General features: G+C 41.3%; 1 protein-coding gene across 1 annotated transcript in view; it reads right to left on the bottom strand.

Moving 5' to 3' along the window:
• The window catches only part of Psmd11 (proteasome 26S subunit, non-ATPase 11), a 33,614-nt gene extending 9,189 nt beyond the window's left edge, over positions 1-24,425 (bottom strand). The window contains exons 1-7 of the mRNA XM_027426510.2: positions 24,267-24,425; positions 21,807-21,908; positions 16,622-16,746; positions 9,473-9,544; positions 8,772-8,829; positions 1,889-2,083; positions 157-301 (exon numbers count right to left, since the gene is read on the bottom strand). Coding sequence (XP_027282311.1) covers positions 157-301; positions 1,889-2,083; positions 8,772-8,829; positions 9,473-9,544; positions 16,622-16,746; positions 21,807-21,908; positions 24,267-24,357 — 788 coding nt within the window. The 5' untranslated portion in view covers positions 24,358-24,425. The remainder of the gene's footprint in view (positions 1-156; positions 302-1,888; positions 2,084-8,771; positions 8,830-9,472; positions 9,545-16,621; positions 16,747-21,806; positions 21,909-24,266) is intronic.
• Positions 24,426-26,296: the final 1,871 nt, after the last annotated feature.

The following is a 26,296-nucleotide window of genomic DNA, read 5'->3' as shown; positions in this document are numbered from 1 at the left end:
TACCCACAGGCCAGAAGAAGGTACCAGATCACATTATGGATGGTAGTGAGCCACCATGTAGTTGCTGGGAATTGAACTTAAGCGCTCTTAAGCGCTGAGCCATCTCTTCAGCCCAAGACTAGAGTTCTTATATCCCCACAGTCAATGCACACTTACGTGTTGAGCATGATTTTGCACAACAACATGTACTTCAGAGATGTGATAGCCTTGGGGCTATCAATAGAGTCATAGCCTTCAAATGCCTCGTAGAAGTATGAGTAAGCAGTTTTCCAGTCCTTCTCTTCTGCTGCATGAATAATACCTGGACAGTGAAAAGAAGAAAAAAACATATAAAAGAGCAGAATCATAAGAAAGCTGTAAACAGCCTTAGAAACTGGCCCCACAGCTCAAGTCTCTTATGAGCTCAAGTGAAAACAAAGGAACTGCCCAAGTCATAGCCAGCTCATAAGTGCTGACATTGGAGCCCAGGTCGGACTCTGTGGCCAGACCCACCTTTTTAAATTCCTTTAAAGGACTAAGAGACCCAATTCAAAAGGAACCCTAAAGACCACACAATGTATTATCTTTCCCATACTTCTTACCACCCATTCCTACCACCATTGGAACAAAGGTTCCGCCTCCATGGGATCACTTGTACAGGCAAGTGAATTGACCCACACAGGCCCAGACCACATGAATGACCTCAATTAGTAATATCAACTCTGGGCTAGAATATAATACAATTAGCAAAATGCTTGACTACCACATACAGATTCCTGCGGTCAAGCCCCAGCACCGAATAAACTGTCAAACATAGTGTCAAACATCTGTAATCCCAGCACTTGGAGGTGGAAACAGGAAGATCACAAGTTCAAGGTCATCTCAGCTACAAACCAACTTTAAGGCCATCCTGGGTTTTATGAGATTGTATCTCAAAAACAAAGCAACAAAATTAAAATAAAAAAATAAGAATCATGCCAGGTGGCACATGCCTTTAATGCCAGCTTTCAGGAGGCAGAGGCAGGTGGATCTTGGATTAGTATAATATACTGAGCAAGTTCCAGGACACCCAGGACTACATAGAGAAACCCTGTCTCAACAAAACAGAACAAGAATCAATAATGTAGCTTTTTCTATGCAGAGTTTTGATTTTCTTTCTTTCTTTCTTTCTTTCTTTCTTTCTTTCTTTCTTTCTTTTTGGTTTTTCAAGACAGTGTTTCTCTGTGTAGCTTTGGAGCCTATCCTGGCACTCTGGAGACCAGGCTGGACTCAAACTCACAGAGATCCATCCCGGGTGCTGGGATTAAAGGCGTGCGCCACCAACGCCTGGCTGCTAACCAATATTTCTTTAGGTTAATACCAAAAGTTCACCTCACTAATCCCAATTTGGTTGCTCCCAGTGATCTTAATGTTGGCTGAAATGACTACATCCACCCTATGCTCTAACCTGGAATGACATGGAAATAAAATTAGTACCTCACAGACTAAGCAGCATGTCTCTCTAACATTAGCCTAATTCCTCTTTATGACATGAAAGACCTCAGCCCCCTATCTACCACAGTGCTTCCCTACACTCTTCATATCAAGATACATTAAGTACTAAGCAAATGAGACTAAAAGATGAAGCTGCTAAATGAAATGCTGCCATTAAGAGACTAACAGATAAAGTAAGTGAGACCCCTACGGTATGGCTCTGACAACCAGGATGCCTAGATAAGCACCAATAACTATGTTTCTAATTATTTTAGGCAGTTTATAGGAAGAAGCTGCTTAAAAAGGTGGCCTTCTAATTTGTTTCTTAAATAAGCCAATTGTTTTCCAGCTTCAGCCACCTCACCCCCATGCCTTTCACCCATAAGATAAGGTGAGCATTTTGACAGTAAATATGGTAGTTCACAGTGCCTCTTACCTGACTGCATGTCCAAGGTAGCCTGCAATTTAGGGGGGCAGTAGATGGCATTGGCTGTGGTTCGAGCAGAGGTTAAGGCAGCTCGGGCTTTCGGCAGATTACTCAAAGCATGGTATGTTTTGCTTTCTAAAAGCTGTACTTCCACCAAAAGGGCTTTATCATCCATCTTTTTTAACTCCCGCAGCAGCTGAGAACCTAGAAAAGGAGAAAATATACATATATCTGTTTGTTAGCCTTATTACCACCAACACCCTTTTTGGAGGTGGGGAACATTAAGACAGGATTTCTCTGTGTAGTCCTGGCTGGCCTGGAACTTGCTCTGTAGACCACACTGGCCTCAGGCTCAGAGATCGGCCTGCCTCTCACTCCCAAGTGCTGGAATTAAAGGCTTGTACCACCACCACGTGGCATTCCTGCTCTTTTTTAAGATAGAGACCTACTATACAGCTGTAGATGGCCTGGAATTAACTATGAAGACCAAGTTGGCCTAAAGGTGTGAGCTGCCATACCAGCCTCTTTTTCCCCTGAAGAAAGGTTTGTCTGGGCTGGAGAAATGGTTCAGAGGTTAGAAATGCTGGTTGCTCTGGCAAACTACCTGGTTCAATTACCAGGGCCTACATGGTAGTTCACATCTGTAGCTCCAGTTCCAGGGGATACAAAGCCCTCCTTTAGGCACCAGGCACACACACACATGGTACATATACATACATGCAGACAAACACTCATATATATAATTTTCTTATTAAAAAAAAAAGGTTTGTTTTAAATTTATGACTGTGTGTCTCTGTGAATGTATATGCACATGTATATACAGGTAGGTCTCTGTGCACAGAGACCAAGAGAGGACATCAGGTGCCCTCCTCTATCACTCTCTGCATATTTCTTTGAGGCAAGGTCTCTTTCTGAACCTGGGGCTCCCATTTTTTCACCTAAGCTAGAAGGCCCCATGGTCCTTCTGTAACCACATGCCTTGGAGCTAGTTTTGTCTAGATTTCCTTGTTAGCTTTAATCTTAACATCATAATACCATAAAAATCACACTCTCTACTCATAATAACAATAATAAAGAAACCCTCAGGAAGCCATACAGGTTACCTTTACAATCCATGCAAGAATTAAATTTTCCTCTAATGGGCTTTCAAAAAGAAAACTACATCTCTCTGAAGCTTTTATTCTAAACACAACACTGGAGCTAAGAGTCCTATACACTCACACCTAAGATTTACAGTAAGAACTACCCCCCACAACCCTGGGATGGAGAGATGGTTAGCGGTTAAGTGCACTGCCTGCTCTTCCAAAGTTCAATCCCCAGCAACCACATGGTGGCTCACAACCATCTATAATGAGATTTTGTGCCCTCTTCTGGACTGCAGGCATACACACCGGCAGAACGCTGTACACATAATAAATAAATCTTCAAAAAAAAAAAAAAAAAAAAAAGAATCTCCACCGTCTAGCAATCAAAGGACTGTAATTGTGTAAGAAACACTGGAAGCAGACATGTCAAAGGCATAGCTGTAATCTCAGAACTTGGAGAGCTGTGACAGAATGATAACAAGTTTAAGGCCTGACTGGGCTACATGGTAAGAAACTGCCTCAACTAGCTAAACCAGAAAGAAATCAGGGTACAAGGGCTCATGAGGAAGGAAGGAGTTTTATACATGCCACTATTCTCCACATATACCTTATTTCTCCACCTTAGAAGAGACTAACAGGTCATTTATACCATGTATAAAAATTAACTTGATATGAATAAAAGGCCTAAATATAAGAACTAAAACTAGACCGCTGGTGGTAGTGCACGTCTTTAGTCCCAGCTCTCAGGAGGCAGAAGCAGGCAGATCTCTGAGTTTCAGGCCACCCAAGATTACACAGTGTGACCTTGTATAAAAAAGAAGCAACTAAAGAGTTTATATTAACTTTATACCAATAAGATAAACAACAAAAGAAAATGAAACGGAAAAATAGGATGTTATTATCATTTAAGTGTACTCTATTTACTGTGTGCACATGTGCAGGCCCAAGCCCAGTAGTACCACAGCAAACATGTGGAAGTCAGAAGACAACTCCTGGTACTCAGGTCTGCATGCAAGCAACTCTACCAGCTGAGCCATTTGCTGGCACAAAACTTACTTTAAAGGATACCATCTATAAAATGAGAAAACTCAAAAGGCATGTAGGCTCACTCCTATAATCGCAGGACTTCGTAAGAAGAAACAGGAAATTCCCAAAGCAAGTTATCTAGCTAGACTAATTAAATCCAAAAGCACTGGGTTCAGGTGAGAGACCCTCCTTCAGTGTGTAAGGTGCAAAACAATTGAGGAAGATACCAACATAAACTCTGCACCCCCTGCACCACCAAAGTGCAAGTGTTTGTACACACACACACATACACAAACACATGCACACCACATGTACTTTATGACCAGTCTATACTAAAAAACGAGAACATCTGAAAAAGTGAAGAAATAACTCACAAGAATGGGGGAAAATAGCTGGGCGTTGGTGGCCCACGTCTTTAATCCCAGCACTCGGGAGGCAAAGGCAGGTGGATCTCTGTGAGTTCAAGGCCAGCCCAGTCTACAGAGTTTCAGAACAGACAAGGCTATTATTACACAGAAAAACCCTGTCTCCAAAAACCAAAGAACATATTACTGCATTTATAGCTCGGGCTTGTTATCCTACCACAAGAGACTGAGGCAGGAGGATTGCCAAGAGCTGAGGTTACCCAGGGCTACATACCAAGATCCTGTTACCCTCAAAATAAATAAAATAAATAAATATAAAATATACAAGTAACTAAAAAAATAGGTAAACAACCTGAACAGATACTTCTCATGTAAAGATGCTCTATACTGTATATCATTAAAGAAATGCAAAGCCATAAGGAAACCCTACTTTCTATACATTAAGAAAACAGTATTGATGACGATGTTTCTGCTACTTGGGAAACTGCTTGGTTGCTCTTCAAAAAACTATAGCTATCACTTGACGCAGTAACCCCACTTGCAAGCCATTATTTGAAATAAAAACAGGTTCATGTGAAACAGCAGTACTCTAGAGTAACAAAAAGGGAAAGAATACAAGTGATGAATATGCTAAGCCAAGGGCTGGGGACATAGCTCAGTTGGTAAAGTGCTTCCCCTCAAACATAAGCTTAGATCCCCAGCACCCAAGTAAAAGGACCCTGGGATTCAGTGGCCATCAAATCTAGCTAATCCACAAACACCCACACCTGGTAAGAGACCCTGTGTCAAAACTAAGGTAGACAATGATTGAGGAAGACACCTAGCATCAACCTCTAGCCTCCACATATATGTATGTACACACATGTGAAAACACACACATCCAAAGGACAATTACTTAGCAATTGACACATGTGACAACATGGGTGAATACTAAGAACATTATGATAAACAAAAGACCACCATTACATTACATGACTCTATTCATATGAACTGCCCTAAACAGGAAAATCTGTACAAAAAGCAAACAGTAGTTGTCTAGGCTTGGAAAATGGGGTGAGGAATGAAGAATTAATGAATAGAGAGCTGACAGCTTCTTTCTGAAGTGATGGAAATGTTCTGAAATTAGTGGTGGTCATTGTACAACTTAGTGAATAAAAAAATTGCTGAATTATATAACTTTGAAAGGTGAATTTTGGAGGCTAGGGAACAAACTCAGACCATAAAGTGCTTACCACACAAACTTTAAGACCTGAGTTCAAGCCCCAGACCCCAGAACAATGTAAAAATCAAGACATGGTGATACACACTTATATAATCCCAGTGCTGGAAAGGCAAAGACAGGAGGATCCCAATAACTCACCTGCCAGCCATTGTACCCTAATCAATGAGCCCCAAGTCCCTGTCACAAAAACAAGATGAAGCCAGGCATGTTACCACACACCTTTAGTTCTAGCACTCAGGAGGCAGAGGCAGAGACACAGGTAGATCTTCAGAGTTGAGGCCAGCCTACCTAGTCCATATAGAAAGGTTTTAGGCAGCTAGGGCTCCCACAAGACCTTGTCTCCAGAAAAAAAAAAAAAAAAAAAAAGGTAGTATTGTAATTACAGTAGTGTTCATAGTCCTGGAAACGAACCCTCATCATGATCCTAACAGCAGCCTTAATGAAAAGCACTGGATTATAAAACAAGGAAACATAAGAGGAGGAGGGGAGCTAGCTGGGACAAGGAAAGAGATTAGGGTAAGTAGGAGAGGTACAACAAAGATATCAGGAGGTGGTGAATATGACTGACATATATCATGTACCTCTATGAATATGATGAAACTCATATATAATCAATATATACTAATAAAAACATTAAAATAAGAAACATTCAGCTTCCAAAAGTAGCACTCAATTTCTTGACTTTTGTGTGTCTGTATATACAATATGTATGTGGAAGCCAGGTCAACTTGTGTACTACATCTAGCTTTTTATATGGGTTCTGGAGATCAAATGCACATCCTCAAGTTTGCATACCAAGCATTTAACTGACAGAACTACCTCCCCAGTCATCAAAACTCACCTTATAAAAGTTATATAATTCTGTCAAGCAGTAGTGATGCAGCCTTTAAACCCAGCACTTGGGAGGTAGAGGCAGTAAGAACACAGCCAGCCTGGTCTACAGATTGAGTTCGAGAACAGCCAAGAACAGCTATGGCTACACAGAGAAACCTTGTCTCAAAAAACAAAAAGCAAAAAAACAAAAACAAAAAAAGTTATATACTTCTTCACTAAGTTATACAGCTTGCCACCACTAATTTCAGGCAATCCACTCGAGTTTTATGGCTTGTTTTTTTTTAGGCAGCGTCTTTCAATGAGACTTGGGATGGTTCACAGGTTAGGCTAGACTGACTAATCAGTATGTCTCAGGGGTTCTTCTGTCTCTGCCTCCCAGCAATGGGATTACAGGCTTTTTACTCTAGTTCTGGGGATCAAACTCAGATCCCTATGTGTACACAGCAAGCATTTTACCAGCTGAGTCAGCCCCATTGTAGACTTTTTTTTTTTTGTAAGATTCTATTTATTGATTTATTTGTTATGTATACAACGTTCTGCTTCCATGTATCACACCAGAAGAAGGCACCAGGTCTCATAACAGATGGTTGTGAGCCACCATGTGGTTGCTGGGAATTGAACTCAGGACCTCTGGAAGAGCAGCTGGTACTCTTAACCCCTGAGCCATCTCTCCAGCCCCCCCCCCCCCATTGTAGACTTTTTTTGTTGTTGTTGTTTTGTTTTGTTTTTTGAGACAGGGTTTCTCTGTGTAGCTATGAAGCCTATCCTGGCACTCGCTCTGGAGACCAGACTGGCCTCGAACTCACAGAGATCCGCCTCCCTCTACCTCCCCAGTGCTGGAGTTAAAGGCATGCACCACCATCGTCTGGCTCCATTGTAGACTTTTGACCAAGTTTCATACAATATTGCCTTAAACTAGATATAACCAAAGATGACTTTGAGCTGATCTTCCTGCCTCCTAAGATGTTAGGTATGATTGACTATGCCCAGCAATTTTTTAAATTTTAAAAATAGACTTCAAGGACCAACAAAATGGCCTGCCACCAAGCCTGAGTTCAACCCAGGATCCATGACCTGGAAGAAGAGACCCAGCTCCAGTTGTTCACTGACCTCCACATGCACACCATGTTGTTGGTTTGCATGTGTGTACTCTCTAAACAAATATGTAACAGAAATAAAATAAATTTTAAGTATATACAAATGGTATGCCTCCAGAGGGATGGAGAGATGGCTCAACAGTTAAAGAGTATGCATTGCTCTTCCAGAGGACCCAAGTTCAGTTCCTTGTAACCACATCAGGCAGCTCACAACTACCTCTAACTCCAGCTACAAGGATCCAACACTTCTGATCTCCGCAGATATGTGCAGATGTAGAAATGTTCACATAGACATATACACTTAAATATAAATAAATATTAGATAAATATTAGATAAATAAATAAATAAATATAAAATAAAATATAAATTTGGCATGGTGGTGCATGCCTGTAATCCCAGCACTTGGGATGCAGAGGCAGCCTGGTGTACAGAGTAAGTTCCAAGACAGCCAGGGATACACAGAGAAACCCTGTCTTGAAAAGCCAAATAATAAAGCCGGGCGTTGGTGGTGCAGGCCTTTAATCCCAACCTCTCAGGAGGCAGAGGCAGGCAGATCTCGGTGAGTTCCAGGCCAGCCTGGTCTCCAGAGCGAGTGCCAGGACAGGCTCCAAAGATACACAGAGAAACCCTGTCTCGAAAAACCAAAATAATAATAATAATAATAATAATAATAATAATAATAATAATAATAATATAGTAATTACAAAAAATTAAATTTGAAATTTAACAATATATTAAATATAAAATATAAGAAACTAAAAATATTTCAACTGCTATGTCAATGAAATGGCTTTTAAAGCTCTAAATTTAAAACTTAAAATGGATGTCTGTTCTGTAAAATTAAAACTAACCCCAGCTGGCTCCCCAGAACTTTATCCCCAGTTTTTCAGTACGTTGAAACAGAACTTTACTGTGACAAATTTTATTAATGTGAACTGCCTGAAATGCTTCTTAGACACAAGTAAAATATGATTATTAACAATCAGTAATAATAATCAAGTTTGGGGGCTGGAGAGATGGCTCAGAGGTTAAGAGCACTGGCTGCTCTTCAAGAGGTCCTGAGTTCAATTCCCAGCATCCACCTGGTGGCTCACAACCATCTGTAATGAGATCTGGTGCCCTCTTCTGGCCTGCAAGCTGACATGCAGGCAGAAGACTGTATATTTTAAAAAAATAATAACCAAGTTTGGAACGCACTTATTTAGCTAGTTTACATATTTAGCTTGTTTAGATGTCTTACTAATTTCTACCAGTTTACTTACCCAAATGTAACGCTTCCTGGTACCTCTTAGTATCAAAATACAAAGACACCAGCCTTGCCTAGAAAAGAGAAAAGGCATTGACTAAAGGGAATGAGGGGGAAAGCCCGAAAAGAAATCAAAGAATGACAGTCACAGAACTGTTACTGTTGAATATACATGTTCTGAACATAACAAGTAAACTACACTCCAGTACTTACTATTTCTTACTATAGCCAAATGACTGTTAACTATACCACACTGTTGCCTATTTTCTATACTCAAAACAGCAAAGGTGCCTCAAAACTTCAAGAACAAATAAGAATAGTTTAAAAGAAAAATTTAGCCAGGTGTGGTAGTATATGCCTGTAATCCAAGCTCTCAGGAGCAGAGGCAGGCGGATCTCTGAGTTCAACGTCAGCCTGGTCTACAAAGCTAGTTCCAGGACAGCCAGGATTATACAGAGGAAAAGAAAGAAAAATGTAGATCCAGGCATGGTGGCTAACATCTAAAATTTAAGAGACTGAGACAAGAAGGCTGACAAAGGCCTGAAGCCACCCTGAGTTACAGAATAAGATAATTTAAAAACTAAAAACTATCAGGGGCATTCCCATAACTGGAAGCACAGAGCTGCTTAAGATGCTTCTGTCAGGGTGGTACTTACACCTACAGGTTATCTATCTAAGGCTACAGATCCAAAGTCAATGCTAAGGTAGGGCACCTACCTCCAATGCTTGGCGTAAGAAAGTTCTTTTCTCTGATTTGGCCCATTCGATGCACTCTAAACATAGCTCGACCTGCAAGAAAGACAATACATGCATGTAATGTGATGTCCTCACCTCCTAACCAACTAACCACACATTGGAAACAGAATGGCATTAATTCCCTCCTGGCAGATTCCTCATTTTTCTCTATCCATAGTATGCTTGCCCACCATATCTCAACATTTAATGGTTACACTGTAAGAAGAACCAACTTGGCTCTCAAAAATTATATTCTTTGACCCAGCATGGTGGTGCACACCTTTAGTCATAACACTTGGAAAAAAAGAGGCAGGCAGATCCCTATGAGTTCTAGGCCAGCCAGCTTGGCCTACATAGTGAGTTCCATGACAGCCAGGGATATGTAGAAAGACTCTGTCTCCAAAAAAAAAAAAAAAAAAAGTTTTCTTTGGAAAAAGCTTTCTCTTCTACCTTCCTAGTAGATATTCAGGATCCCTCAATACATAGGCCTGGAACATCTAATTTTTTTGAGCACTATAAGCTATCTTTAAAATACAAATCCCTCCCTGAATAGTTGAAAAGAGTAAGATAAAATATTGTGACTATGCTATTAAAAATAGGTGAAATTCCAAGCACAAAAAAGCCTTGTTCCTGCTGGGCAGTGGTGGGTGCACACCTTTCATCTCAGCACTCAGAAGGAAGGGGCAGATGCATCTCTGAGTTTGAGGCCAGCCTAGTCTACAAACAGAGTTCCAGGAAAACCAGAGCTGTTACACAGAGAAACCTTGTCTGGAGAGGGAAAAAAAAAAAAAGGTCTTATTCCTGACACCTAGCTGTAAGGCTCAAAATATCTAACTTGCTTTCTCGTTAAGCACAACTATCCAATTTATTATCACCCATACAGGAAAAGCAGATACTGTAAAACGGAAGAGCACAGAATAGGCCTTAAACATTTAAAAGAGCTCTGAATCCCCAGTTCCGTCTGCCACCCAAACAGTAATAAGATATACAAAGTAATAAAATGTAGCACTCTCTGTGAGACAGCACGTGCCATTGGGTTCCCACATATCCGAGCTCTGACAGAATGCACAGGAGGGACTGCAGGTTTTCTATAACTTCCAGTAGTGTTTTTTTCTCTTGTTGTTTTGTTTCCTTTAATTAAGATTGCTAATCAGAATGTAAGGCAATTAAATGAGAAACTGAACTTTCTGAAGAAATGCTAACTCAATATGTTCTTATGGTAATTCAAAGTTCTCCTGGAAGATGCTGTAAGGAAAGAAAACTAAAGGAAATAAACTAACATGACAGGATTGACGAGCTCATTAAGTAAACAAAAATAACATTAAGACAATTCACTAGGATGACATCAATGAAACCATCTTAACTCCTCACTGAAGCCCCCTGGTGGCTATCTAATTTCCAATGTTAAGCACAACTGACTTCAAACAATGATTAACACCAAACAAAAACTAAAAAAACAAGCCAAATCACAACCTTAAGAGTTCTGTGTTGTGAAAAGCCAAACTCAAGATATATTCATGATATGGATAAACTGAATATGTATGTATATACATGTGTATGTATATGTGTATATGTATATTATATACAGTATGTAGATTATATACTACATATATAAATAGCTATATATACATATAGTTTTGTTTTGTTTTGAGATAGGGTTTCTCTGTGGCCCTGGCTTTCCTGGAACTCACTCTGTAGACCAGGCAAACTGAAAATATTTTCCTGAATATGTTTAACACAGAAAATATAAGTCTCAAGTCATATATTTCTTGTGAGGTTAAGATATGTCCATCAGTTTTACCTGGAATGCTTTTTCAAATTCATAAAATGAATGCTGAGAAATTGGTACATTCCTCTATACTATATAGTACTTCAATAAATATCCAAGGGACTGGAGAGATGGCTCAGTGGTTGAGAGCACTGGCTGCTCTTCCAGAGGACCCAGGTCCAATTCCCAGCACCCACATGGCAGCTCACAATCAGCTGTGACTACAGTTCCAGGGAATCTAACTCCCTAACACAGACAGATAGACATGAAGGCAAAACACTAATGCACATAAATAAATTTTTAAAAAAAAACCTCCAAAATAGCGCTAAGCAAGAGACAGTCAAGTCTTACTCCAGCATCTCACCATCTTTGTTTCCCTGATAGTCCAGATGTGAAAATGTATCAGCTGCTAGGACCAGAACTTTCCCTACCTCCCGAGTTCTTTCTGTCTTAACCACTACATTCTCCCAGAACAAGAATGATTCTTTGCCTTTACAAATGAATTTGAAATCTATTTTCAATTACAGAGTATATGGTTTGCTTAATCTATGATGGTAACTATGAAACCAGTGCCAGTCCCAGGCAAAAAAAAAATATAAAGGTCATAGAGCTTGCTACACAGAGCTAGTTATTTTGTCTAAGTGACTTAGTAGATACCATGTAGATACCAAGGATCAAACTCAGGTCCTCAGGCTCAGCAGCAATCATCTTTACCTGAGGAGCCATCATCAGCCCTCCCCCTCATATTCTTAATGAAATGCTCTTTATTAAGTCTAGGTCTCTTAACAATATTCTCAAATTTGCACTTGGCCTTAGGCCTCAATACCACAACAGTGAACCATCTATGCCTTCCTTCTCTATCTTTCCACATCACCCAGAAAATTTTAAAGAAGAATAAACACTGCATCAATTTCCCCACAACAAAAAAACTTTTCAGTCACCTAGACAAAAGATGTGAGATATATTCACATATCCATTAAATAAATTCATATCTAGGGGCTGGAGAGACATCTCAGCACTGACTGTTCTTCTAGAGAACCCAGGTTCAATGTCCAGTACCCATACGGGGACTCACAACTGTCTAACTTCAATACCCAGGAAGAAGCTGACCTCTCCTGGTCTCTGAGGACACTGCATCTGTTAGACAGATTTACATATATATAAAACATCCATACGCCGGGCGTTGGTGGAGCACGCCTTTAATCCCAGCACTCGGGAGGCAGAGGCTAGGTGGATCTCTGTGAGTTCGAGACCAGCCTGGTCTACAAGAGCTAGCTCCAAGACAGCCTCCAAAACCCTGTCTCGAAAAACCAAAAAAAAAAAAAAAAAAAAAAAAGAAACCCATACATATAAAAATCAATGATTTAAAAAAAAAAAAAAAAAAAACACCTCAGATCTTAATGTAAGAAAGTATTTTCTGGGGGTTGGAGAGATGGCTCAACAGCTAAGCTGCTCTTCCAGAGGTCCTGAGTTCAATCCCCAGCAACCACATGGCAGCTCACAACCATCTATAATGAGATCTGGTACCCTCTTCTGGCCTGCAGACATACATGCAGACAGAATACTGTACATAATAAATAAATCTTTAATCCCAGCACTCGGGAGGCAGAGGCAGGCGGATCTCTGTGAGTTCGAGACCAGCCTCGTCTACAAGAACTAGTTCCAGGACAGCCTCCAAAGCCACAGAGAAACCCTGTCTCGAAAAACAAAAACAAACAAACAAAAAAAAAAAAAAACCAAAAAAAAGCGTAACTGCCATATAAGGTAAAATACTCATAAATATAACAAATACAAAATATAATGTGAGTCACTGAAAAAAGTAAGATCACACCAGCAGTAATAGGAAAAACTGTACAAGAAAGCGAGCTTGAGAGGGATTACTACAGAAAGAAAATGCATAGAAGGGCAGACACTCTCCGAAAACCAAGTGTCCAGCCCCAAGCGGGCGTGGTCAGCATTTCCCCCTACACAGGGAGGAAAATGCTGCTGTAGTATACTGTACTCCAAAAAACTATGAATTACCTACAGCTGACAGTGAAGAATATCTGAAGGCTCAAGCAGGGACAGAAGAGATACAAAATTTTCAGAATGCTACTTGGTAAGATACCTTTGAAAATAGACCAGGCAGTGGTAGTACACTCCTTCAATCTCAGCACTCAGAGGGCAGAGGCAGTTGGATCTCTGTGAGTTCGAAGCCAGCCTGGTCTACAGAGAGAGTTCCAGGACAACCTCCAAAGCAACACAAAGAAACCCTGTCTTGAAAAACAAACAAACAAACAAAAAAAGCAAGCAGCTAAAAAGAAAACTAATATAGGGGCTGTAGAGATGGCTCAGTAGTTAAGAGCACTGGCTGCTCTTCCAGAGGTCCTGAGTTCAATCCCCAGCACCCACATGGTAGCTCACAACCATCTGTACTTAGATCTGGTGCCCTCTTCTGGCCTGCAGGCATTCATGCAGGCAGAATACTGTATACATAATAAATCTTTAAAAAAAATAAAGAAAAGAAACAAACAAAACTAATATAAAGCCAGGTGGTGGCGGTACACAACTTTGACCCCAAAACTAGGCAAAGGCAGATGGATCTCTGAGTTCAAAGCCAGCCTGGTCTACAGAGTGAGTTCCAGGACAGGCAGAACTACAAAAACAAAAGGGGAGGGGGGGAGAACAGACGGTATAGAAGTCAGGGGTGGTGGCACATGCCTGTAATCCAGCAAGGTGTCTTGACCCATCACAGGATATGGGTACACACACACACACACACACACACACACACACACACAGAGTGGGATTTTACTTTTTAATAGCAAGTAATTTATAACCCACAAAAACCATCAAAAAAAAATTCCAATCAGGGGAATGAGATTTTTTTTTTTTTTTGATAAAAGCTAAACTGCTAATTGTCCAAAAAACCTTTACTAAAAACATTAAAGTTACACACATATGAAAAGAACAAAATGCAGCCAGGCATGGTAGTGCACACCAGTAATCCCAGCACTTAGAAAGTTACAAGAGGATTTCAAGTTCCAGACCAGCCTGAGCTGTAAAATCAGACATGAGTTTACTCGTAATTCTAGCACTTGGAAGGCAGGAGGATCTCTATGGGTGTGAGGCCAGGCTGGTACACACAGCAAGTTCCAGAACAGCCAGGACTACATAGTGAGACATCTCTAAAACAGGACAAATTAGTTATTTAACTAATTAATTTTCTAAAAGAGCAACTTGCGCCGGGCATTGGTGGCTCACACCTTTAATCCCAGCACTCGGGAGGCAGAGGCAGGTGGATCTCTGTGAGTTCTAGGCCAGCCTGGTCTCCAGAGCAAGTGCCAGGACAAGATCCAAAGCTACACAGAGAAACCCTGTCTTGAGAAAAAAAAAAAAAAAAAAAAAAAAAAAGAGCAACTTGCCTGAAAACTTCCTTTTACTCTAGGAAAAGGAAAGAAGGTCATTAGTTGGAGAAAACAAACAACTACAATATACAAACACAGTTAAGAGAGAGTCTACCCAGACACAGAACCATATAACAAAAGCCAGTAAGTCCCACTTATCAAATAAAAGAGAGCACCAAATGTAAGCTGAAGATACTTCCACAAAAGACTAAGGATTAAAGGCATGGTGGCACACACCTGAAGTCCTGGCACCCCAGAGGCAGAGGCAGGCAGATCTCTCTGAATCCCAGGCCAATCTGGTAGTTTGCATAGTGAATTCCAGGCCAACTAAGGCTACATAAGTGAGATGGTCTCAAAACAAAACAAAAATAAAAGGAGTAAAAGAGTAGACACTCAACAGGTATAGTTCTACTCAGTCAACTCTGTTAGAGGGAAGAACAAATCTAAAGACTTCAGTGAGCAAGGAAACAATTTTTAATCTGAAAAGTTCAAAGTTGCATTTATTAGTCAGAAGCCAATATTCTTTCGACAGCCTGCTTTAAGGAGTTCTACTTCAGACAAAAGATGAATTCATGAATAAAAAGTACAGTTTAGAAAACAAATTAGGGCTTGATAAGATCAACATTTCTAAAAAGTATATTTTCTTTAATTCACCAAAATAACTATAATACTTAGATTCAAAGGCATTTATCTAAGAATTATCTATTTTTGACCTACTATCATAAACCAGAAATAAGTAAATTTGAAGACTGCTCTACAAATGAAGCTTATACCTTGGCTTCAAAGAATCAAAGTGGGGATAGAAAGATGGCTTAGTAGTTATTAGCATTTCTTGTTCTTTGCAGAGGACCTAAGTTCAGTTCCCAACACTCTCACAGTGGTTTACGACTAGTCCCAGGGTAGCCAAGGCCTTCTTCTAGCCCTACAAGGGCACCAGACATACACATGTACACATAACACACATGCAGACAAAACACTGATACACATAAAATACATCTAAAAAATAAAAAGCATCATCAAAGCAAAAAACCAAAATTAACAAAATATAATTCCAAAGTGAGATCCATGTGTCCTCGATTTCTAAAATCCCTCACTCCAACCAATATACTACAGTGGACTTGTTTTTACTTGCATGCCCACCTAAGATACAGCAGACAATTAGACATACAACCAACTGGCAATTCCAGTCCCTAACTTTATATATTATCATACATATTATATATTAGCTGCCTTCCCTTTTAAAATACAAGCCTCTGGCACACGCCTTTAATCCCAGCACTCGGGAGGCAGAGGCAGGCGGATCTCTGTGAGTTCGAGGCCAGCCTGGTCTATAAGAGCTAGTTTCCAGGACAGCCTCCAAAACTACAGAGAAACCCAGTCTCCAAAAACAAACAAACAAACAAAAAGATAAAATACAAGCCTCATGAGAGCATTAGTGTGTTTTTCCAACTATAAACACTCAACAAACACTAGTTCCAGAAATGATCTATTTTGAACAGCTCAAAGTCCAGTTTAAACTTGTAACATGTATAGAAACATCAGTCACTTCCTAACACATGAAACACAACAGATAGATGTTCCTCCCTTAATAAAGGCACATAAGCCATATAAAACATGACAAGAAAGGATGCCACAAGGCTTAATTGGTGCTCATAAAAAACTTTGTGACACAAGATGAAAGGTACCACAGACACAGAAAACATTACAAAGGTGTGGCAATACAATACCTCAAAGACAAGAATCAGTTTGTGACCCTGATGTAATGAGGATTCCAGGGACCACTGACAATCTCCACTTACAAAGCAAAGCATGGAACAGACTCAAAGTATCAAATGCCCTGTAACAAAGAGAAACTGACATGATAAGTCCTGAGCTTCCTCCCAGCTGTCCCTTCCACATAGTACCACAGTGAAGTAGACATCTTTCACTGAAATCCTTTTTCCATTTTATCTACTTCCTGTCATTATCATCACTTACCTCCTGCCCTGTAGCTGCTTCCATATCAAGAAATAGATCAAGAAGAGATCGCACCAGACGAGCTGCTTTAGCCTTACTGATGGAATTCAAGAAAGGTCGTACATACTTCAGAAGTCCTCCAAGCTCTGTGTGGGCGGCAATTTAGAAAATAAAATACAAATTTTAATTTTAGAAACAAAATGTTCATCTACAAAAACTAAGCCTCAGGGGGTAAATGTGCTTGCCACCTTAGAACCCTGGAACCAAACAGTGTAGAGGCCCAACCCCTACAAGTTGTTTTTTAAGTTCCACACAAGCACATGGCATGTATGTACCCCCCACATATACACAAATAAATTCATCAATTAAATAAATGTTGGAGAAAAAACTTAAAGAACACCGAGCCACTGTAATAAAAAACATGCAGTTTCAGTCTAATGCAACCATTAGAAGTTTTAACAATCAGCCAGTCGGTGGTGCTCACGCCTTTAATCACTGCACTTGAGAGGCAGAGGCAGGTGGATCTCTGTGAGTTCAAGACCAGCCTGGTCTATAAGAGCTAGTTCTAGGACAGCCTCCAAAGCCACAGAGAAACCCTCTATGGAAAAAAAAAGAAAGCAAAACAAACAAAAAGTTTCATTACACACTTTAAAAATTCCTCATTAATCTCCAAAATCTAAATCTTAGGTAACGACTTAAAAAGGCTGTCCATCATAAAGCTTTCTACTCCCTTTTAGAAGAGGGGGAAATCTAAGGGAGTGACTTTAGAAGCAGTAGAGGGTTGCTTGTTAAACCTTAAAAATTAGAAAATGCTTTTTAAAAAGATTTTCTGTTTGGCTGGTTTTGGTCTTTTCAAGACAGGGTTTCTCTGTGTAACAGCTCTATATAGAGAAGGCTGGCCTTGAACTCGCAGAGATCTACCTGCTTCTACCTCCCTAGTGCTGGGATTAAGATGTGCAGCACCACACCCATCTTAAAGATTTATCTTTATTGTTTGTAATTATGCTTATGAGCACCTGCACAAATGTCCGTAGAGGTCAAAGATCAAAGGACTCAAGATGCCTCTAGAGTTAGAGTTATAGGCGGTTGGTTTTAAGGCACCCAATATGGGTATTGGGAATCAAACTTGGGTTTTTTGAAAGAATAACAAGTGTTCTTTACTGGGCCCTCTCTCCAACTTCTATACAATGTTTTAACTAAACAAGTATTTTGGGAATGTAGGTTGAAGCTACCTTAGCACCAGTGTCTCTTTAATACTCTCTAATTGTAGACTAAGCCTCCTGAGAGTTCTAATTAAGGGCAGGCAAACTTTTCCCTCCTGAGAACTCAAAGTCCTTGAAACCCTCATCTGCCTGAATTCAGAGGGTGCACAGAAGTATGTGAAGGAAAGCTACACAGAATGAGAAAACTCGACTTTTGACTTCCAGTGTCTGAAAGTTCTTTCTGTTCCGCTCTCATTTATGTGCATACGCTCACTATAGCCTGCTTCCAGAAACCCACCTGAGATGTCTCTCTAATGTACATCCATTCTATGAAGTCTTTGGAGGCCCAGCTAAGGGACTACTGAGTCTTCCATACTAACTCCAGTTGACACTTTTTTCGCTCCCCCCCCACCCCTGGTTTTTCGAGACAGGGTTTCTCTGTGGCTTTGGAGGCTGTCCTGGAACTAGCTCTTGTAGACCAGTCTGGTCTCGAACTCACAGAGATCCGCCTGCCTCTGCCTCCCGAGTGCTGGGATTAAACACGTGCACCACCAACACCCAGCTTTTTTGCTTTTTTTTTTTTTTTTTTCAGTTGACACTTTGTTTTTTTGTTTTTTCCTCTCATCAAATTCCTTCTTGTGCCCTTCCTCTCTGTTTCCTGTCCACCATTGTGTTGAACAGCTCTGTTCCACCTTGTACCCTCCCACTACAATAAGTGAAAGTCTGGAATCACTGGCAAAATAAATCCTTCTTGCCCTATGAAAAAAATACTAGCCTGGGGCTAGAGAGATGGCTCAGAGGTTAAGAGCACTGACTGTTCTTCCAGAGGTCCCGAGTTCAATTCCCAGCAACCACATGGTGGCTCACAACCACCCTGAATGAGATCTGGTGCCCTCTGCTTACATGCAGGCAGAAGACATAATAAATAAAATCTTTATTCAAAAAACAAACAAACAAAAATCCAAAAAAAAAAAAAAAAAACATAACACCCAACCCGTATTTTGGGGGGGGGGGTTTCAAGACAGGGTTTCTCTGCTATAACAATCCTGGATGTTGGCTGTCCTGGAACTTGCTTTGTAAGCGAAGCTGGCCTTGAACTCAGAGAACCACTCAGAGTGCTGGGATTAGAGACATACACAACCACTGCCCACCTTTTTTACATTTACACAAATTTTAATTATTCAATACAAGCATGGCTTGTATATGTGCATTTAGGGTTGGGACTGGGAAGGTGGGGACACCTGGCTGGCAAGTATTCCACTACTGAAATACATACATCCCTAGTTGGTGATATTTATCTGAAGTAGTCTGATACAACGTTCTTTCTTCCATATGTTAGTGACTAATATATTCAGAAAGCAGCCTTTTCTTTTCTTTTCTTTTTTGTTTTTGTTTTTCAAGACAGGGTTTCTCTGTGTAACATCCTTGGCTGTAGACCATGCTGGCCTGGAAATCACAGAGATCTGCCTGCCTGGCACGCACCACCACCACCACCACCTAGTAGTTTGAATATCTTTATCTTTCTCATTACCTTTCTAAAAGGTGGAAAAATATTTGCCTACTCTTAGTGTTCATATACTTCGTCCTCATGATTTCTCTGAGTAAGTGGTTCCACAATTGTATCTGCTAGTACTCCTTTGATGCCAAAACACAGAAATTGTCAGAGCCAAGAGAAAGGAACTTATAAAGACCATGTGCTCTCTCTTCTCTCACCTACCTTGTCTTTAATTCTCTTTCTGATGTTATTTATATCTTTTCTGTTTGAAAATCATTTTCCTTCCTAGAAAAGGCAGAAGTGAGACATGAGCTAAGGTGTCTGCCTTTATCTCTAGCATCTGCTAGCATTATTTTCTCTAAGTACTGCTATTCTTATCTCAATATGAGAATCTGAACTATCTTTTTTAATCTCATTTTCCATTTTAGCCTACTACTATTAAGTGTTCATTCTTATACAAACTCAGTTTTTTTCCATGTCTGTATATTCCTTTAATTTTATAAAATCATATTCCCAATTTCATTGGAATTAGCTGCAACTTATGATCAGAATCTCCTCCTTAGAACCTAATAGATTCAGGAGATTTTTTTTTTAATCAAGTCTTTCCATAGACCCGGAGCTTAGGCATCTTGTTTGCTAATGCTCAGAACTACTTTCAGTCATTACATCAGACCTTATCTTACTCATTGACCTCCAAATATTATTTTCCACCAGGAATCCTATCTTTAAATGTTTTAGGAAAGGTACTTAGCATAGTGCCAGACAACTATGAAATGCACAATTATGCAAAACTGAAGATTAAGAGAAAAAACATATTTTCAAAGCTAAAAGTCAACAAAAGTCTATCAAATGATTAATTTCAAAGATAGGTAAATTAATACAGGCTCCAAGACCTCCTTAGGATTTCTATTCTAATGATGCATAAGGATCAAGCTGACTTAGAAAACAGTAAACAGACTAGAAGAGTTTTTGAAAACTATTATATTTCACCTGTTAAATTCTAGCAATTGGCCAGGTGTGGTGGTGCACACCTTTAGTCCAAGCACTTGGGAGGCAGAAGCAGACATATCTCTGAGTTTGCCAGCCAGGTCTACAGAGTAAGTATCAGGAAAACAAGAGCCACATAGAAAGACCCAGTTCGAACTCCCCCACTCCACCACCCAAAAAAATCCAACAAGTGAAGCAGTATATTCCATAACTAATCATGTTAGAGAGGGCAAGAATGAAGAAGAAAAGCATGAAATGGGAATTCAGTAATCTCATTAGAGAAGAATTATTGAAACACAGTATATACTAGATACAAGATTGTTTTTGTTGGTTAGGTTTTTTTCTTTTGTTTTGTTTTGTTTGAGACAGGACTCACTATGTATGCCAGGCTGGTCCCAAACTAATAGAAATCAGCCTGCCTCTGCCTCCCAAGTGCTGAGATAACTAACAGGCATGAACCATCCACATCTTAACTTTCTACTGACTGAGCCAGTAATTAAAAAGATAAATTATCATTAATTATAAAAGATCTCAGTTTACAAGTTCAAAAAATTTTGCTATCCTACCTCCACCATTCTCTTAGCTTACTACATAATCTGAAAGAAGCGACTTACCAGAACTCCCTTTATGCTAATCAAAGACATCCTAAACTCAACTTAACTTCCTGTATGATTTATGTTATTTATATGAATGTATGTCTGTGTACGATGTGCATGCCTGGTGCTCTCAGAGGTCAGAAAAGGGCATCAGATCCCCTGGGACTGGAGTTCAGACAGTTAGGTTGAATTGCTGTGTTGGTGCTAGGTACCGAATCCAGATCCTCTACAAGAGCAATAAATGCTCTTAAGCCCTGAGCCATCTCTCCAGCCCTCTAAGTTGACTTTAAAGTAGCAAAAATTACCCAGTTTAAGTTTAAGCATACTTAAGATATTATTACCACTTTATTGGTCAAAGGCCCTTTCTAGTCAATAGGACTCTCATTATTTCAAGAGCACTCCATCATCTATCACCTCAAGCCCAGCCAGCCAATGGTTCAGTTACCACTAGGACATCTGAACAACAATGTGCAAAAGTCCCAGGGACCAAGGAAGAAGTCTTAGGAAGGCACTACTTTATGTCTTACTCATTCTGCATCACAAAAAGTGAGTCACTTGGATACAAAAACTTATATCCTTTTTTCAAATAAAGAACCTAAAGTCACTCTCTTTAAATATACCAGAGCTAGTCAGTGAAATTGCTGAAGACTGATGCAGCCTGTATGGAAGGAAATACAGTGATAATTCAAAATAAGAAACAAATCACAGATCATTATATGCCAACAAAAACAGGACTTTGCCTCACCTGTAGAATACAATTCTACACTTTTCTGTTACAAAATTAAATAACAACAAATTGTCAGGAAAATAAAACTGAATAATACCACAAATGAACTGGGTGTTAGGTGCAGTCCAGTGTTCTAAGAGAAACTCCATCTGGTGCTTCAGACAAAAGCATCATAGGTACAATCATTTGCAAGACTTACCAGCAGCTTGTCCAGTCTTCGCCAGGAGAGACCCCAGTTCAAGGATGCTCTGCTCTTTGACCTGGACTGCCTCCTCATCATTTTCTTGAATGTCACGTTTCACTGAGAAAAGAAAATGAACTCTTAAAATTGTGATTTAAAAAAATGAAGCAAGGGGAAAATTCACCCTTACAAGATAACTCATTATGAACTCTTGCCTATTTCCCAAATAAAACTACCAAACAGTTGGGTGGTGGTGGCGCATGCCTTTAATCCCAGCATTCAGGAGGCAGAGACAGGTGGATCTCTGTGAGTTCAAGGCCAGCATGGTCTACAGACTGAGTGCCAGGACAGCCTCCATAGCTACAGAGAAACCCTGTCTCAAAAAACAAAAAGTAAAAACTAAAGCAAAAATAAATAGATAGATAGATAGATAGATAGATAGATAGATAGATAGATAGATAGATAAAGTCCTTCCCAATTATGGTGATGAGCCCCATGCTAGACAGTATGTTATATGAAGACACTAAAAAAAAAAAAAAAAGCCTGTGCATTTACCTATCACAAACTAAAATCAAATTATAAAGTTATTGATGACTATAAACCAAGTCTTTCTATAAACTTTTAAGTCTATAGAAAGCTTCAGCTAACGGATGTATTAGGAATAAACAATTCTATAAAGCCACTCTAGACAAATCCCTATCAAAGCTCCGGTGTGATGCTGAACAGCTAGCTACACTTAGGAGAGACTGCTGCTCATAATGGACCAGGTCCTGTTAAAGTCACTTTCTGTCTGTCCCACTTTCAACTGTTAATAATTATTCAACCATCTGAACCTCAAAGAACCTCTCCAAAGTTTGTACTGCTTATTTTGGTGATCATCACTAGTTACCACTGGTCTTAACAAACTTACAAATCATGACTTGACAAAACCAAGGTTTTGATACTTCATGATGGAATCTAGAAAAAGTAAGGCTGTCACCCATCATGACTCAAGCTTGCTCTAACAGGGAAGCTTGCAGGGGACTGTCCTTTAGTGTAGTGAGCAACAAAAAAACAAAACAAAACAAAACAAAAAAGCTCTAATGGTAATGTTTATCAGCAATCTCTACTTTCGGAAAGGCAAACAAATCAAGCACTGGGTACAAAAAAATTAAACCTCATGCTCCTCAGATTAGTTCTAAATATTAACGTGTATTCACAGAAAAATACCTATGTAACAGCAATCGGATGGCTTGGGTACCCTTTTCGAAAACTCACTTAGGATCAGAAGTTGGAAATGCCCTTGATCAGCATTATCCCTTCAAAATGCGTGTGATCACCATCTCCTCTCCTTTTCTAGCACCCCAAAAGATAAAGACACAAGCCCTTGTCACTGTCCTTTCTCTATGCAAGTCTTCACAACTGAAACTCAACAGGCTGAGCAAATCAACCGACACCCTGGAAGTCCTTCACACACCTGCAGTCACTAACTACTTGTTGATCCCATCCGAATTTTGCCAGGCTACATTTAAAAGACCACATTATCACAAGAAGCAGCTCATGCCCTAACTGAACCCTTGAGGACTGAATATTTAAAAGCCTTTTCTGCCATTATCCATTTATTTCTCTTCACACCTGAATCCCAGAAGAAAGAGACCGGCCGAGGGCTCCTATTTTAACTTTACTGTTGCTCTTAGGTTTAAGACAATCACACTATGATGTTAAAAGTTTTCTTTTTTTTTTTTTTTCCTCCAACAACGTGCAGCCGGCCGGATGCAAAGAGTTCACTGAACAACAGACAACTAACTCTGAACTCAAACTTCAACCCTACTGGGGAGAATTAGTCACCTCCTGTGTCCCGGCGGTCCCACCCCGACACTTCGCCTCCTCACAGGCTACACCGGACAGAGGACTGTCCTGGCCACCTCCAGCACATGCCCTCAACTTCCCACACCCAGAAGTGGCCCTCTTTTTGCTGGAGCCGGCTGCGGAGGGCTGGGGGTAAGCAGCAGCTCGCAGCGTCCCGTGGAAGAAAACTCCAAGAGAAGCGCTCGCGCTCCCACCCGGAGCAACCTGTGCTGATAACAACGGCGGGAAATGCCCGTCCTGGGCGGCTGTCGCCCGGGCCTCTCAAGAGCACACTCTGGGACCGGTCTGTAACCAGCAGTGGCTCCCAGCCGCGGGCCAGCTCGCGCGGGCCACCACCCGGGACCCTGAGGGGTAGCGAACCCGGCCCGGCCCTCTCTCCACGCTGCCCTGCGCCCACCGTGAGTCAGCAGCCAGCAGGTGGATGCGCGGGCTGGCTCGGGGCTTCCCGCCCGCCTGGAAGCCACGGGGCTCCCGGGGGCCCCGAGCGGCCTGCGCCCCCGGCCCGGCCCCCCTCACACACAGTGAGTCAGCAGCACCACAGCCGGCTAGCCCGGCCCCTCTCCGCCGCCTCCGACCCACACAGGCGGCGCCGGGACGGCGGGGCCGCGGGGAGGGCGCGAGAACCTTTACCGATGGAGTGGAGGATGTCGATGGAGGCCTCCCGGTCGGTGCTGAGTAGAGACTGGGCTCTCTGGAACTCCACCACCGCTGCGGCCGCCATCTTACCGCTCTCACACCGTCCCCGGCCGCGGCCGCCGACGCCGGAAACACACACCCGGAAGGCCCGCCCTCGCGTTCCTCCCCCCGGGGACTCCGCCTCCCTTCCCAGAGCACCCCGGGAGTTGTAGTCTGTCTCTCTCTCTGTCTACAGGGCGGGTGAATCAAGAGCTTCCCGCCAGTGGCATGCGAGCTCTCCGACACCATCTTGCGGCCAGCTCTGACGAGACAAGACCGAACTTAGTCCCCCACCTCCCCAAAAGAGACTAGGTGTTAAAGAGAAACTACTTGGCTATCTTTATAGTATCCACGTTAGACTAGTCATTCAAAGAGAAAGAATACCTTCCAAATTGTATGTTGTATGGCAGGAAATAGGACCGTTTGGATCCACTCATATGTCTTGCAGAAAGGACACATGCACACACACACACACACCCGTTTGGATCCACTCATATGTCTTGCAGAAAGGACACGCGCGCGCACACACACACACGCACACACACACACACACACACACACACACACACACACACACACCCTTCCAAGTGCTAGCAAAATCACCAGTGCCACAGTCCACCACCTTTCCCAAATAACCACTGCATCTTCGACAGAGCTTCACATTAATGAAGTGAAAATCTCCTTGACCCATTCTTTCAACCTAAATAGTTCTTGAGATTCTTCACACAGATGACTCACCCCAGCTTCCCAGATCAACAATAGAACAATTGTTTCCTCCCATATCTCTAATTCCTTCTACTGTAACCAAATATCTATGAGGATTACAAGGAAAGGGGCCGGGGGGAGATTGGGGGGGAACACTTTATGTGACCACCAAGGTTTAACCTAAGAATGTTGCTAAAACAATACATAGAGAGACATTTTAGGTGATGACAATCCAGACATGAAATAGCTGTGCTATAATATAAAAGAAACTGTAGCTGGGCGGGCAGTGCACACCTTTAACCCCAGCACTCCAGGAGGCAGAGGCAGGTAAATCTCTGAGAGTTGGAGGCCAACCTGGTCTCCAGAGCGAGTGCCAGGATAGGCTGCAAAGCTACACAGAGAAACCCTGTCTTGAAAAACCAAGAAGAAAGGAAGGAAGGAGGGAGGGAAGGAGGGAGGGTGGAGGGAGGGAGGAAGGAAGGGAGGGAGGGAGGGAGGAAGAAAGAAGGAAGAAGGAAAAAGGAAGGAAAAATAGAACCAACATTGCACTCCTCTGTGACTGCATTAATCAATCTACACACCTGTCAATGTTCTTTTTGTTTGTTTTTTGTTTGTTTTGTTTTTTTTTTTTTTTTTTTTTTTTTTTTTTTTTTGGTTTTTCGAGACAGGTTTTCTCTGTGGCTTTGGAGGCTGTCCAGGAACTAGCTCTTGTAGACCAGGCTGGTCCCAAACTCATGGACATCAGCCTGCTTCTGCCTCCTGAGTGCTGGGATTAAAGGTATGGGTTACCAATGCCAGATCCCATCTGTCAAAGTTCTGTAAAGAAGATATTTAATTCCTCGGGCGCTGTTGGCGCACACCTTTAATCCTAGCACTCTGGAGGCAGAAGCAGGTGATGTCCATAAGTTTGGGCCAGCCTGGTCTCCAGAGCGAGTGCCAGGACAGGCTCCAAAGCTACACAGAGAAACCCTGTCTCAAAAAACCACACACAAAAAATTTTAATATACCCTGCCAGTTCTCAGCTGTCAGTTACTATTATCATCAAATCACTTATTCCCTTCAGTTTCCTTAGTTATTAAAGAAATATCTTTTTTTTTTTTTTTGGTTTTTCAAGACAGGGTTTCTCTGTGTAGCTTTGGAGTCTATCCTGGCACTCGCTCTGTAGACCAGGCTGGCCTCGAAATCACAGAGATCCGCCTGCCTCTGCCTCCCAAGTGCTGGGATTAAAGGCATGTGCCACCAACGCCTGGGGCTATAATATATTCTTAAGCCCTGTGTGT

This window comes from Cricetulus griseus, chromosome 7 (assembly GCF_003668045.3).
Source record: "Cricetulus griseus strain 17A/GY chromosome 7, alternate assembly CriGri-PICRH-1.0, whole genome shotgun sequence".
Classification (NCBI taxonomy): Eukaryota; Metazoa; Chordata; class Mammalia; order Rodentia; family Cricetidae; genus Cricetulus; species Cricetulus griseus.
Note: the sequence above shows the minus strand (reverse complement) of the source record. Positions and strands in the feature narration are given on the sequence as shown.